General features: G+C 46.6%; 2 protein-coding genes across 2 annotated transcripts; one reads left to right on the forward strand and one right to left on the reverse strand.

The window, feature by feature from the left end:
- Positions 1-123: 123 nt before the first annotated feature.
- On the reverse strand, positions 124-2,935 carry PtA15_17A266 (uncharacterized protein; the record flags this gene model as incomplete). The annotated part of the gene is made up of 7 exons (XM_053164364.1): positions 124-492; positions 593-751; positions 823-1,141; positions 1,236-1,784; positions 1,874-2,257; positions 2,336-2,466; positions 2,555-2,935. 7 exons carry the CDS (start codon positions 2,933-2,935, stop codon positions 124-126), a joined length of 2,292 nt encoding a protein of 763 aa, XP_053028339.1.
- A 524-nt stretch (positions 2,936-3,459) lies between these two features.
- PtA15_17A267 (uncharacterized protein) lies at positions 3,460-3,922 on the forward strand (the record flags this gene model as incomplete). The annotated part of the gene is made up of 3 exons (XM_053164365.1): positions 3,460-3,541; positions 3,648-3,787; positions 3,872-3,922. 3 exons carry the CDS (start codon positions 3,460-3,462, stop codon positions 3,920-3,922), a joined length of 273 nt encoding a protein of 90 aa, XP_053028340.1.
- Positions 3,923-15,597: the final 11,675 nt, after the last annotated feature.

Consider the following 15,597-nt stretch of genomic DNA (forward strand, 5'->3'; position numbering starts at 1 on the left):
AATTTACACAATCAAGCAGATAAGAGAAAGAAAGAGAGTACAACGGGCCGAAGCCGATAATTTACATGCTCAAGGCTCAAGTCGGCAGGCTCGGGGGCTTGGGATGGAAACGAGGAGGCATGATCACAAGAATCCGATGAGCGTTTTAACCTCATCCAACGAGCGAATGAGGATGGTAGATTTGAACTCGAAAAGGTTCCTATCGTCGAGCACGTTATCGTAGATGATCTGGTACCGGGCCACCAAATCGTTCAACGATCTCCGCAGGATCACTTCTTTCAGGTTCTGGGATCCCTCCGTCTTTTCTTCTTCCTTAGTTCCTCTCTTGTTCAAACCTCCTCCGGTCGAATTACTAATGCTACTCGTATTCAGTAGACTTAGTAGTTTGTTCGACGATAATAGTGTGTCGAAATTCATCAGGAATTTGTCGAACTTTTTTAACGCTTCACTGATTGATTTCGAGTTTGCTTCTTCAATCCTTGAGAGCGGGGTCTGTAATAATTTTTTTTTTTCGAAAACCCGTTAATGCCAAATTTGACTTGAGTATATGGCGACAAGGGAAGAAACAAAGAGTGGTCGTGAGAAGACGTACATCCTGATCCTTGGTCTCGATTGCTTTCAAAACAGGTTCCAAGCCAGAGGTACTAGTCAGATGAGCAGTGTACTGTTGAATCAACTTTTCAAGGTGGGTTTGGCGGAGACTCTCAAGTTTGTCTACGGTTGAAGTTGAATTGGAGGAGCCCAAAGTAGTCTGTGATGAAAAGGAGGAGTAAGATAAAAAGAGATCGATTAACAAACCTAGTAATTGAGGGATTAACTCACAAGCATAAATTCCAAGCAGTTCAGCCAGAAGATCGATCGGTCCCACTCCGAGGCTCTCAGTCGAGCCATCCTATCGATGACCTCCATCATCGGATCGATGACTAAGTCTAAGACGCGCTCGAATGAATGCTCGGAGGAGGATGAGCTCTCGTCCGCCGAGCCTTCATAGATCGACATGATTACGCCCAGGTTTGACATGGCTTCGTGCAGGGGCGTTGGGACGGACAGGTCCACGGGCGGTGGCTCTAAACGTCTTAGATAATCACTCGAAAGCGATTTCAGGAGCTGGTAAAATACTTCATAGGATTGATCTGTAAGCCTAGATATTTCATTGAAATGAATGTCAGCTCGTGCAAGACTGCTGCCCAAGCGCACTCAAGAGACGCAGTGAAGCTGCCCAAGGAATACTCAACTCGCTCAAGGTATTTGTTAGCTTGGCATCCGGCCCAATCGTACTGGCCATCGTGAGCTGGTAGAATTCCAAAAGGTTGGCTAACTGACAGGCAGTGAGACTACCTTCTTGACTGTTAACGGTTTGTTGAACGCGCATCTTCAAGGGACGGATACATCCTTCGAGATGTTTGTCGAGCAACTTTCTTGCCATCTCCCGGTCGTCCGTATTCTTCGACTCGGTGACTGTGAGCTCACTGCTAGTCGGCTGTCCGGGTTTTCCTGTCGGGTTTTCCTCGGTCTTAACAGCCGATGGGTTGGTTGGGAAGATACGCGACTCCCCGACCCGTCTGCCATCCGCCTTGAGATCGAATAGGCTCTCCAGAAACTCGTGCTCACTGGCCATCACTTGATGGATCCATGCAAGCATATCTCCAACGTATCGGATCGGATCGTGGGCTATCAGCTCGATCGGCCGGGGCAGTCCTGAAGGTCCCCCTCGTGTCAACGCTTCCAGAAATAAGCCCGATAAGGAACTTGATCGGGCTGCAGTTAAAGTGGCAATCACCTCCCTAAAACGTGCATTTTTAAAGATTGCAATAGAAATTTTAAATCAAAGCACAACATGGTTTCTTTTTACCCGTAGAGTAGAATAGCTCACTCGAGTGACTCTGGACGGCATTTCAAGCGACTAATGGCTCGCTTCATCAAGGGGCTCACTTCGGGCTGGATTTCATCGGGCTTGATCAACCCAGAACGAGCTTCGAAAAGGGCCCATCTGAGGATTTTGTCGTAGCCCTTGTCGAGGTACTTGCTAGTAGCTTGCATGATATCCAAGCCGGCGGTCTCGGACTTGGAAGACTGAGAGTCTCCAGTCAAAAGGATTGCACAGTCTGATCGGATTTGTTCGCAATGGTCCATCGCCTCGAACACGCTGCAGTTCACTGTCACTTCCCGACTCGTTAGCGCCTGGATCTCGTTCTCTTTGAGCGTAAATTTCTCTAGAAACGCCTTCACAATAAGTTGTTTGGCGGTGACTGCTTCACTTTTTTGTTTTCCGTTGAAATGAATAAATCAGTTATCGCACCAGTAAATCAAAGAGATCATACTTGTAGCAGCTCACTCTTCTTTCCGCAACCCATTGGCATGTTCGAGTAAATATTTAGTAGCCGAATTAGCGGTCTTTAAATTCTCTTGGATTTCATCATAACATTCGTGGATTTGATCGAGATGAGATTGTAGATCGACCAAGTCCTATTCTTTCGCAGCAGGAATGTGGTAAACAGCGATAGAAGCTCATTGATCAGCTTAAGGACTCGAGGGGGGTTCGGATGATGCCTACATCATTCAGTTCGGAGAAGACGTTCAAGAATTCTCTGGAGCGACTTCTGATACGCTGTTCGACGATTCTCCTCAGGCCGCCCTTCTTCAGTGACTCGAGACAATCGATGTCGTTATTAACTTTTGAACCAAGGTTGTCAGTGTGGTTGCTTTGGAAGGTGAGTGAGTTGAGGGTGTCGAGTGCTTCGCGGATGTTAGGGTCATCGAATTGGCTGGTGGCGATGACCTTAGAGATCCTCAACGAGAGCGCATTGGTTGTCGAGTTGTTATTTGCGGATGAGGATGGGATCGGCTGGTGGTGGGGTGGTGGTTCTGAGTTGGTAATGGCCATCATCAATCTCCGCTGGTTTTTGGTGGTCGAGTGGAGGAAGCTTCCGAACATCCAGGCTTCAGCTCAGCCACCACCAAGCTCAGACAAAAACTTTAACACCACTCTCACCAACAAAACTATTTGCCAAGAAGCAGAAGACAGCTTCCAAATCGCCCCTCTTGGAGCATCCCGCTGTTGGACAACCAACTGCATGTGACAAAAAATGCAAACATCTAAACTAATGTGTTGTATGTATTTCTCTCTCTTCACTCAACAGTGTTCCTCATACATACTTGTGGGGAGATCAGGATGATGGCCAGTGGTGGTGGAGAAGGGTCCTGGAAGTTTTGTGGCATGCTGGGAGCTGGCCGGGTAGGGAGATACATACATTGATCAATCCGGTACATATCTGGTATCATCCGCCACATCCGGATCACCAGACACCCCAAAGCCGACGGGCCGGACAGCCCGCCCTTGCCATCCGATATTCTTTCCCCAGATTTCGAATTGGCATTGTACCATCGTCATCCACCATCTTCCACCTCAGCAACCAACCATCAGTTTCACTGCAACGACAAACCCAACTCCACTCCAATATGACTCGTCAGTTTTTCAACGCTCTCTTCAAAAACGCTTCGCAAGACTCCAAGCCGACTGTACTGACATCCTCGAATCTGTGTCTATCCTCCAATCTGAACCGACCTCTACACCTACACCTCTTGTCCCTCTTCGTCGGTCGCAACTTGATTCGACAATCGTTTTCCCTGAATCGGAACTCATCTAGGTGGCAATCAACGCGAAAATGACCGAGCTAAAGCGGCGAAGAAGCTCGCTGATCTCCAAAAGAGCAAGCAGAAAGAGTCTGCTGCTTCCTTGACAAGACGACGAGAGGAAGACGCCCAAAAGATGCGAGAGAAACAAGCAGTAAGTAACTTATCAGCCAAACTATTTCTTCATGGTCTCAAGCGACGTCAGATGTTGATGGTCCTTTATTTGTTGGACGAATAGAAAGCTTTGGCATTGAAAGGGGAAAGTGGGGGAGGGACGGCGAAGAAATGAGCCGACCAATGCATTTCTACCCCAGACCATTTCTTGTTCCTATCCCTACATCGGTCGATTTCCAATGACTCGGCCATAAACAAGTGACAAATAATATATGCGCGGATCTCCACTTGGGTCGGATCTATCGACTCTCAATCAAGCCGGTAGATCTATCGACATCGTCGGCTTTGCCTTGTTTACCATCCTCATACCACCCGCCTCGTCTCTTGCTATCCTCTCGCAATCTTCTCCTGTGAATCCTTCAATCATCTACCTCTTCTTGACATGCTTTTTTTTCTTAGATATGTGCTCCACTTCCCGGAGCACACCTTTTTTCGCTTGTACATGTACATTTCTGAATCGTTTTTTTCTCCCCCTTTTGCTCAATCCAGATCAAAATATTCTACACAGCAAGCAAACGCTGATTGAATAAACCACCGAGCTGAACACCGTTCACTAACATGTCACCCTCCCGGTGTGTAAGAGGAAACATTTCCAGAAGTTTTTATGCCAGGAAAGACTTTTTGCAAAAGCGGTCTTTCCTGTCAAGCTGTACGAGAAACAGATCCAGCATTATCGTCCTGGCGGTGCTCACACAGGAAGACTCGTAAGGATATATGGATCAATTGCCTAACTTAACACAAGACCCTCTTCGGAGGGCCTGGTGCAGCCTGGCTGGCGCGGAGCGCCCCTCGCGAAGCGAGCCTCCGAAGGAGGGACTTGCGCCGTATACCCCCCTACCCGCCCTACTCTTTTTGGCATTTGGCAGGGCATTATTTTAGAAACACTATCAAATTTGATCCACTCAACCTTTTTTTTTTCTTGTTCAGTGTGCCATGACCGCCTGCTTCTTCTCTACAAGCATGCCGAAAATCAAGTGTCCCACTCACTTCAAAATTGGTCTTTTTCCTTGTTTTCCATGGGCAATACATCTGCAGGCTGCTTATGTAATGTAAAGCCACCAGTCAGAGTACAGGGAGTGATGCCATCAAACCTGAGCACTTTGAAAGTCTTATTATGACAGTAAAAAATGGTGAGAAGGTCCAAAAATAATGCTACATGTCCTACAAGATGCAGGAGAAGGAAGGGGTCATTTGGCTCAGCGGAACCTTCATTCTATTCCTCACGACTGAGGAGGTACAAGCAATAGAATGGAAAACAGCAAAAAAATAAGAAAGAGTAGGGCAAGCACTGGCGCATAGTGTATAAGTCCCTCCTTCGGAGGGTCCCTGCGGGGCGGCGTCCCCCCTCCACAAAGAGAGGGTCTTAGTTAAGTTAGATCAATTGCCTTCTCTGCAAGGAAGTCACATACTTCAGGTAAAACTTTTACGATACCGAACGGACTCTCCAGACGCCCGTCGGATCCTGACAAGGAAAAAGGTCGTGGCTTTGATGAGGAGAAGACTGGCTGAAACTACAATCCGGGGTTTGGAACTAAAACCGGCTTTTTCAGTTTGGCTGGTGGGGACAACCGCTAACTTAACCAACCTTAAACACAAGTCCCAGCCTTCGTGCATGCAGCATTTGGCTGGTTGCAATGGTGGACCAATACACTAACGTTATTTGTTAGTGTAGTGTATTTTAGCCAAAAGCAGCTAACAATAACAACATTTTCTGTTATCTTGTTTTTTGTGTTGCTAACAATACAGGAACTTGCCCGGGAAATAGTGATGGATAACAGCAATAACTGTTATTGTATCCTGTTAGTAGCAATAAAAGGCCTGTTATTGTTGTTATTGCTGTTGTGTCCTGTTATTGTTAGTATGGATACTTGTATCTCAGATAACAAATAACATGAATTTGGGAGTCAATAAAATGGCTACACTAACAGTTATTGTCCAATAACGTTAGCGTAGTGCAGTGGCCCATTGCTGCCAGTGGTTGCAAAGCAACCCAAGCTTGTACAGCCTCTCCGTCAAGTGCACGAAGTGCGGGAGAGGCTTGTCCAATGCGGACTTGCTTGCGTGTCACGGTTGGAATTTTTTAGTGGTTTTTCTCTCTAAAAGCCACCAAAAATACAGTTTTTGCTTTTTGGAGACCAAAATCAGGCATGGTATGCTCAAGATGTGGATCTTCATTCATGTCAAAAAACATTTCCAAATTTCCACAAAATGTAGAGACCAATTTTTTTACGAGAAATTTGTGGTCCAACTAGAATTTGGAGTTTTTTTTTTTTTCAAACTTGACCATTTCATATGTAACCCTTGGAGGTTGAGCTTACTGTCCCATAACCGTACACATAAAATTTTTGAACATATTTTATCAGTGAGACACTGATTTACAAAAAAAGGAAATGAATGGTGAGTTCAATATTTTGACATTTTGGTGTTTTTAGAAAATTCACTCTGGATCCAATTTTCAAGGTTTTCCCATAAAAATTGGTTGAGGACCTCCGCAGGGTCCTGAGCTACACCCTACACTAGTTTACACCACAAGGCGCATTCCTGGAAATGTGCTGCATCCTGCGGACGTTTCTGACTGAGAAATGTCCAGAGGATGTCCGTGGAGCATCCAGCGGACGCAAGGGGCAATGAGCATCACTCGGACGCTTCCAGCAGCGTCCAAGTGATGCTTTGTCCTTCAAACCATTGGGCGGACATCAAAAATTGCCGCCGTCCATTGGATACTCTCAAATTGAGAGTGTCCAATGGACATCTTGACAGTCCAAACACACTCAATCAGGTCATCTCTCAATGACTGGTCTGTGCCAGTCATTGAGGGAATCAGGTCTTGCCGGTCATTGAGAGGACTCAGGTCTCCTCTTGATGACTGGTCTGTGCCGGTCATTGAGGGGACTCAGGTCTCCTCTTGATGACCGGTAGAGACAGGTCATCAAGAGGGTCTTGCCAGTCATTGAGCAATGGACATGAGACAAAGCTGTCAAGCGGAAACTCTCCGTTGAGAGTGTCTGGTGGACACCAAAACTGTTGTCCATTGGACACTCTGGCTGGACTGTCCAATGGATGTTTGGAAACAAGTCTCCAGTTTGTTGTGGTGGGTGTGAGGGCCTCTTCAGCATAGCTGGCATGTTGTAGCCGGTAGTGACTGCCCTAGATACAGCCATACCCCCACCCCCTCCCGTGTTTGATTCCAGGTCTGCTGCCCCCCCCCACCCCGCTCGCTAATCATCCATCCACCACCAGCCCATTGGGCCACCCGCGGTCAAACACCCCGCATACACTCAGGCCAGTAAGCCTGGCCTAATATTTTTACCCAAAGGGCATGGTGGCTGACATCCCGCTGATGTTTGCTCGCCATCCAGCGGATGCATACAAGAGAAACGTCCGCCATTGCGCAATGCAAGTGGCATCCAGCGGACGTTTCCTGCCATGCCAGAGCTGTACATCTGCGCACAAGTCCAAATGCATGTCTGATCAACGTCCGTGACAACCTGTGGTGTACATCTTTGCGGAGTTTTATGCAAGGGAGGTGGGGCCCACAAAAAGTGTGTTACACCAAAACAGCTCAACCGTGACACAGTTACATTGCCACTTTAGATTCAAGTCCCTCCTTCAAAGGGTTGCTCGCGCGAGTGACTGCCCTGCAGAAGGCGGGGCTTGTGTTAAGTTTGGAAGCAACCCCAACTGGAGGGAGGGCCTTGCACACTACATAAAACACTTCTCTCACATGAGCCAATTCCAAGGTTTGGCTGGGAGTAGCCTTGTTTGCATCACCACACTCTCAACACTCAACATAGTCTTTCTAGTTTTTGATACATCATAGTTCTACATGTTCTTGATTTTTGCATTTTTTTTATCACAAAATGTTGACTGTATCCAGTGGAAAGAAATTGTCCAAGTTCAAGATTTTGAACTTTGATTTGGCTTGTGCCCCATAGTTCAAGGACCGTGCGCAGTCATTCCACTTCTTGTTGTTGAGTTTGAAATGTGATGCAAGGAGAGCACAACAATAAATAAAATACTGAAAAATCAAGCAGATGGTGACCTGTCAGAAAAACCAAAAAAGAAAAAAAACTGGTCAATGGAATAGAAACCAGGAGAGAAGTAATGGCGTGTTGTGGCATCTGGCTCACGCCAGCTTTGTGTTTTAGTGCATAAGCTTCTCTGGTCAGACTGGGCTGCCGCCCAGACCTGCTCACCACAAGTGGCTTGTTAAGCTTGTAACTTAATTAAGTCCCTCTGTTGGAGGGGGGATGCCGTGCCGCAGGGACCCTCTGCGGGCACCAACTATGAGCATACCTTTGCCCTCACGGCAACTTTCACGTCTATGCGGATCCTTCTAGCCACTGTGGCACAAAACAAGTGACCCATCTACAATTTTGATTTTGTGGCAGCTTACCTCAACCCCATTGATTAGGAAGTCTGGGTAGAACCACCAGACAGACTTGATGCACAACTATGAGAGGTGTGTCTGCTTCAACGTTGTGGAACTCCTATGGTGCCAGGCCGTAGGCGGTGCTTGGAAGGGAAAGTGGTGATAAGCCTGCCTTCCTGTGAGGTCCTGGGATGAATGAGATCTGAGAAAACCAGAGAAAGGGGGTTGAACAACAATGTCAGTGAGACTTGTTGGCGGGTTTGGGGGTTGAGGATCTGGAAAGGGATGCTGATGAGGATCTTCAGGGTTGATAAGGATCTGATGAGGTGATGAGGATAAGGATCTGAGAATCTTGATGGTGTATTTCGTGGATCAGAAGACTGCCATGCCTCCCCATCATCTGAGTTCGAAGTTTGAACTCAGACTCGAGGAAGTGAACATGTCACAGACATGTTCATCACATCCCTAACTACAAACAAGCTCTGCACAACACAAACAAAAAAAAACACACACACAAAGAAAAGATCAACCACATACATAGAAAAATGAGGACGGGTGCAATGGATCAAAAAGAACAGAGAGAAAAATCAACAACAATCATCAAGATCAATCATAACATCTTGAATCTTGAGCTTGAGATTTGAGATGGATAATCTTGAAGTCTTGATCTTGATAACTGGTTACTTGAATCTTGAGTCTTCATCTGGATCTTGAACCATGGAGTGTCTGTACCATTTTGCTCACCACAACGTGCCCTCTATGGTACAAAAAAGGTGGTGTACTGCTGGTGGAAACACATGAGCAAAGCTCTTGCCAACTTGGGTTACATCTCCAGTTATTATGATTTTAGCAAGGCTGAAACGCTGCGCTGCACTACAAAAAAGCAGTCTTTTAGCGCAGCGCAGTGGCTCCCCGCTGCGTTACAAATAGCGGGGCCCCGCTTTTTCCCCAACCCAAAAAGCGGTAGCGCAGCGGGTGGGGCCGCTTCTTTCAGCACCGCGCAGCGGCCACCAAAAAAGCTGTGCTGCGCTTTTTTGGTTGGCAGTGGGGGAGCGCTACACCACTGGTGTGATTGGATGGATTCTTAACATTGCCCTGACATTGGTGTCGCCAAGATTTCAGTGCAAAACCCTGTGACATCAGGGAAATGTTAGGAGAAGGTTGGCATCAGCTTGATGCCTGGGTTGATGTCGGTCAAACTTGATTGTCGCCGTGCTGTCACCAGGATGTTGCTTTGCTGTGACATCCTGGCACCAGGGGAGATATGTTCCCACTCCCCAGGGAGTGCCAGAGCTGAATTTTATGTGAGTTTTGGTTGGATGTGGGCCTGATGTGGATTAGTAACTCATCACTAGATGAATTGTCAAGTGGATGGAGAACTGATTCAGAAGTCAGTCAGAATTGATTTGGGACTCAACACAATGTTGTGTGGAATTCTCTTGTTTTCTAGGTACAACTGGAGGAAAAAATATGATGAAATGACATTTCACCCAAATCCAACTCATCAATTGCTCCTGTTTGCTGATGTTGAAGGATAGAAAAGCAAAATTGACATTCTAAAATGTAATTCCTTTGAAAAAATGGGTTTCTTGTAATTCACATCATATGCCCTCATGTACAAAATTAAAGTAAAATTCAACTTGGTATTATTGGGTTTAAAATTTTGGAATGTGGTTATAATGTTGCGGTAAAAGTAGTGAAACCCATTCTCTTGAAAATGCGGGAATTGATTTGAATTTGGCTAAAAAAATGGTGAAAAACTTTTTCAATAGGGTGAAACTCTGAGTTAAGTCAAGGTTGGACTGCAGTGCCACTCCAGTTTGGCCAGATATCCTCGCCTCCTCACAAAAATGATCTGGTGAATTTTGCTTTTTTTTGCTTTTCAAAATTCACATGTGCACATGCCAGTGAACCTTTTTGCACTTGGCCAATAGTCACCCTGATGTACGCGCGTAAATTGATGTGGAAATATCACAGGATGGGCCTTTCACGGCCACATGAAAAGTAAAAGCTTTGCATTGAGACACCAATTGTCCCCCTGATGTACGCGAGTACATGAGGGGGACAATATCAGAGGCTGGGCCTCTCACATCTCCACAAAAAGGACACACTGGTCACAGAGCCAAGAAAGGCATATATTCTGGATGAGTTCTGGATGAATTCTAGATGAGTTCTGGATGATTTCTTTGAAAGTTATGGGTTATTTCAGGATGATTTCCAGCTGATTTCCACAGCTGACTTCTAGTCTTTTTCATACCTATCCAATTTTTATTTACCAAAGGCCTCAAGCACAGTTATGGAAAAAAGTTATGGTAGGGCACTCCCTGGGGAGTGGGAACATATCTCCCCTGGTGTGGTAGTATCTGAGCGGCGATCCCCACAACTTTTGCACTGCACGGGCGTTGAGTATGCTGGTGCGCTTGCGCAAAGAGCAGCAAATTGGATATAGGTGTTGCTGCAATGATGTGACCAACATGCACTGTAGTCAATGTGGGGATGCGTGATGATGTACCCAGTAGCGCGCTGGCGCACCGCAGCTGAGTGGTGAGTGTTTGATTCCTACCTGAAGCAGGGCCTCCCTTGGGGGTTTCCAAGTGCTTTTTGGGGGGTGGGTATCTTCCCACGGCATCACCCCGACGCCTCCAACACAGTGAGGTGTTGTCGGTGCCTGACACCCGCCTGACATAATGTCGTGGCAACCCGACCAGGATGTAAAGTCTTGCAGGGGCTGGCAATATTGCCCTGATATTGCCAAGGCATTGGGCTGATATCCAGCTGCACCGGTGGTGTACGCGGCCAGCTCAAAAAGCAGTAGCGCAGCAATGGTTCCGCTGCGCTACCTCTGAAAGTAGCAGGTCCCGGCTTCTTGCCAGACCCAAAAAGCGGTAGTGCAGCGGGCGGGGCCGCTATTTTCAGCGCCGTGTAGCGGTGTGGTGATTTATATAGGGAGGTGTGGTAGAATGTCCACTTGGAGATAGCGTGGGCGGGAATGCACAGAGCGGCTGAGCGCAGAGTGCATTCTGGTGACATAAGCACTGAGGATGATGTCAGAAAGCAGACTAAGAAAGCTTACGGAAAGTCACACTTGGATGGAATGCACGGATTGCAGATTGCAGATCACGGATTTTGGATCGGATAGTCAGACCGGGGCGGAAAAACAGGGCTGGACTGCGGCGGACTACACTCGTGGACTGGTAGCAGCGGCGTGTCAGAAGGTGAGCCAAGGCAGCCAAAGCCGGGGTCATATGATGAAGCTCTGAAGCGCCTTGAGACTCAATCAAAAGGGAGTCTTGAGATTAAATGGTCCAAAGGGCTGAAAAGCATGGGGGGCATTAAGATCACTAGGACAGCGGACGGTTTTGAGCTGACTCAACCAAACTTGATTGAGAAAATTTTGCAGGAACAATGGGAAAGTATCACATCTCATAGTAACCCACAACCTGAAGGCTACACTGCAAACGGTGAGGAATCTTGTGCCAGCATCAACAGCAAGGACTATCTCTCAACCATAGGAGGTTTGAGCTATGTTGCAGTTAGAACCAGGCCAGACATAGCATTCAGCGTGAAATATCTGGCCCGCTTCTTGCCCCAGCCATCTACACAACACTGGAAGGGTCTCAAACACCTTCTTGGATACCTGGCAAGAAAAAAGGGAGTTCCCCTGGAGATCCACGCAAAATGCAAGTTCTTGCCGGTCAAATGCTATGCAGATGTGAATTGGGGTGGGCCTAACTCTAGATCCACTTACAGTGTGATCATCCGTCTGCATGGCGCACCTTTCATGTGGGTCTTGCACAGATTAGTCACAGTAGCGAGTTCAACATGCCAGGCAGAATACATGACCTTAAAACACACAACCAGACACACATTATGGATCTGGAATCTGTTATTTGACGGCTTTGGTGGAAGTTTTTGGGTTAAGATTCTCTGACAATCAATCCGCCTTGAAAATTGGCTGCAAAGATGCATCAAAAAAGAGGACACATAATGTGGAACACAATTTCTACATGACAAATCAGGCACTTTTTGAACAGAAGACTTCTCTCAAATGGATCCCCAGGAAGGACCAAATTGTGGATGTTCTCCCCAAGTCCCTAGGAAAAATATTACACAAGAAATGTGGGAGGGCTATTCAGGGTTTTGTCTAATGATATTTTATTTCTTTATTATTATTACTTTCTTTTCCTCCTTTCTATTGTGTCTTGTTAAGGGGGGGGGGGGGGGGGGGGGGGGGGATGTTGTGAAATAGTCATAGTGCCTGACTGCACCACATGTCACAGACTTGTGGTTACAGTATATTTTCTTTCTCTCTCTATAATGTAAAATCTATTGATTTCTTGAACTCTCCATCCAACATTCAGCACGCCCACAAACAATGTTCTAGATGGAAGACCCCAAAGCAAATGTAGCTTCACCCTATTAGTTGTTCAAGGACACCCCCCTGGTTTCAACCTTATATAATCTTGCATTTATGAACTCCGCACTCCCACACACATTCTTCTAGATGGAAGAACCCTAAGCAAATTTTGCTCTGCAGGTAACTTCATGCTATCAGTAATTCAAGAAACATTTTCATGCTTTCCAGGTTACTTCATGCTATCAGTAATCCCCCCCCCCCCCCCCCCCCTCAGTCTGTTGTGCCCTGCTGTCACATAGGCCAATCAGGCCCACATTATCCTGGATGGAGGACTCTGGAGAAAATTTGGTCTGCAGGTGACTTCACCGTATTAGTTTATCCAGAACACCCCCATGCTTTCAGCCTTATGTAATCTTGCATTTATGAACTCTGCACTCCCACCCACACTCTTCTCAATGAAAGACCCCAAAGCAAATTGTGGTCTGCAGGTAACTTCACCCTATTAGTTGTTCAAGAACACCCCCATGCTGCCAACCTCATATAATCTTGCATTCATGAACGTGGCACTACTGCCCACACTTTTCTAGATGGAAGACCCCAAAGCAAATTTTGGTCTGCAAGTATCATGCTATCAGTAATTCAAGAAACATTTTCATGCTCTCCAGGTAACTTCAAGCTATCAGTAATCACCCCCCCCCCTCAATCTGTTGTGTCCTGCTGTCACATGCACCACTCAGGCCCACCTTATCCCAGATGGAGTACTCTGGTGAAAATCTGGTCTGCAGGTGACTTCACCCTATTAGTTTTTCCAAAACATCCCCATGCTTTCAGCCTTATGTAATCTTGCATTTATGATCTTGGCACTCCCACCCACACTCTTCTAGATGAAATAACCTGAAGCAAATTTTGGTCTGCAGATAACTTCACCCTATTACTTTTCAAAGAAAACCCCCATGCTTTCAACCTTATATAATTCTGAATTTATGGACTTGGCACTCCCCCCCACATACTCCTAGATGGAAGACCCCAAAGCAAATTTTGGTCTGCAGGTAACTTCACCCTATTACTTTTCCAAGAAACCCCCATGCTTTCAACCTTATATAATCTTGCATCTATGGACTTGGACCTCCCACCCACACTCTTCTAGATGGAAGACCGCAAAGCAAATTTTGGTCTTTAGGTCACTTCACCCTATCATTAATTTAAGAAATGTTTTCATGCTTTCCAGGTAACTGCATGCTATCAACAATTCTCCCCCTCAATCTGTTGTGCCTTGCTGTCACATACACCACTCAGGCCCACTTTATCCTAGATGGAGGACTCTGGAGAAAATTTGGTCTGCAGGTAACTTCACCCTATTGCTTTACCAAGAGCACCCCCATGCTTTCAACCTTATGTAATCTTGCATTTATGGACTTGGCACTCCCATCCACATTCTTCTAGATAGAAGACCCCAAAGCAAATTTTGGTCTGCAGGTAACTTCACCTTATTAGTTTTTCAAGAACACCCCCATGCTTTCAACCTTACACAATCTTGCATTTATGGACTTGGCACTATTGCCCACACTCTTCTAGATGGAAGACCCTGAAGCAAATTTTGGTCACCAGGTAACTTCATGCTATCAGTAATTCAAGAAATGTTTTTATGCTTTCCAGGGAGCTTCATGCCATCAGTAATCCCCCCCTCAATCTGTTGTGCCTTGCTGTCACATAGGCCACTCAGGCCCTTATTATCTTAGATGGAAGACTCCGGAGAAAATTTGGTCTGTAGGTCAGTTCACCCTGTTGCTTTTCCAAGAACAACCCCATGCTTTCAACCTTACATAATCTTGCATTTATGAACTCAGCACTCCCATCCACATTCTTCTAGACCTCCTTCGGAGGTTGCTTTGCTCCCCGGAGGAGAAGGGAATTAGCTAAGTTAGGGACTACCGCTACATCAGGGGGGTATTGAAGCTTCAGGATGGATTTTGGAAAAATTTAGAAACCATACTACCTGTCTAGCATACGGTACACAAGCCAAAACTCAACAACAATCTGTCAGTCATTGGAATGACCAGAGGCCGCTCCGACAGCCTTTGAAAGAAGAAGACATGGTAATAGGACTGGACTCTCCGCGGGGATAGTTATTTGAGAATAAGTGGAATCATAATGGTGCTTACGGAGTCCTTTAACAAATGCCCGGTGGTTCCTATGCGCTAGCAGGATTGGGAGGCCTGCTAGAGATAACAAGGTAGCCAGAGGTGCGCTGTCCGATTCCGCTGACTCGTAGGACTCAGGAGCCACCAGGCATTTATCAAAGCCGGATTAGAATGTTACATGCATTCTCAGATAACTTTCCCCATTGACAGTCCAGTCCTTTATGATAAGCTGATACCAGGTCTCCTTCTCTCAACACACTTACCAGTTTGACTGTGGCTTTTGCCGTTTGGTGCAGGACCTTGTGTAGGCAGAGCTAACACATGGATATTGGTCTTTTTGAAATTCCATCCCTTCGCGCCGAGCAGGCAGTACCAACCTGACGAATTCAGGGGCTTCTACTGGCTTCTGTTTGCCAGCGAATGGCCGAGCGGACTGCCTTGGCTCAGTCCAGATAGGTCCAGATCGTTCCAATGCCAATATAGGCAGCACGCCACCTCCGTGCGGTGCACCGCTCTGGTCGCCAGCAACTCATTACGCTTCCCGAAACACGGCTTTCAGGTCATAGGGGGGGGGGAGCAGAACTGAGAAGGGACGGATACGGATATGTATTCTTCCAATTCTTCGGCCTCATCGGGCTGGCAACAATTCTTTTCGGCCAAAATCAGGGGCCGGAAACGCAAGCTGGTCAGTGGCCCGGCCGCTGTAGATTCGTAATGCTTGGCCAGGCAGCCAGCAGACTATAAATAAGGGATTCACTGTCTAGGTTCCGGTTATTCATCATCCAAGCTACATCATCGCCCTCAATCATTGACCATAGTCTTTACAAATTCAAATTTTGCCTGTGCCCGCAGAACTCATTCTTTGCTATCCTTTCGTTTTATTCGCCCCAACTCATCAATCCCATTCTCTCGCCTACACC

The sequence above is a fragment of the Puccinia triticina genome, chromosome 17A (genome assembly GCF_026914185.1).
Source record: "Puccinia triticina chromosome 17A, complete sequence".
Taxonomy (NCBI): domain Eukaryota; kingdom Fungi; phylum Basidiomycota; class Pucciniomycetes; order Pucciniales; family Pucciniaceae; genus Puccinia; species Puccinia triticina.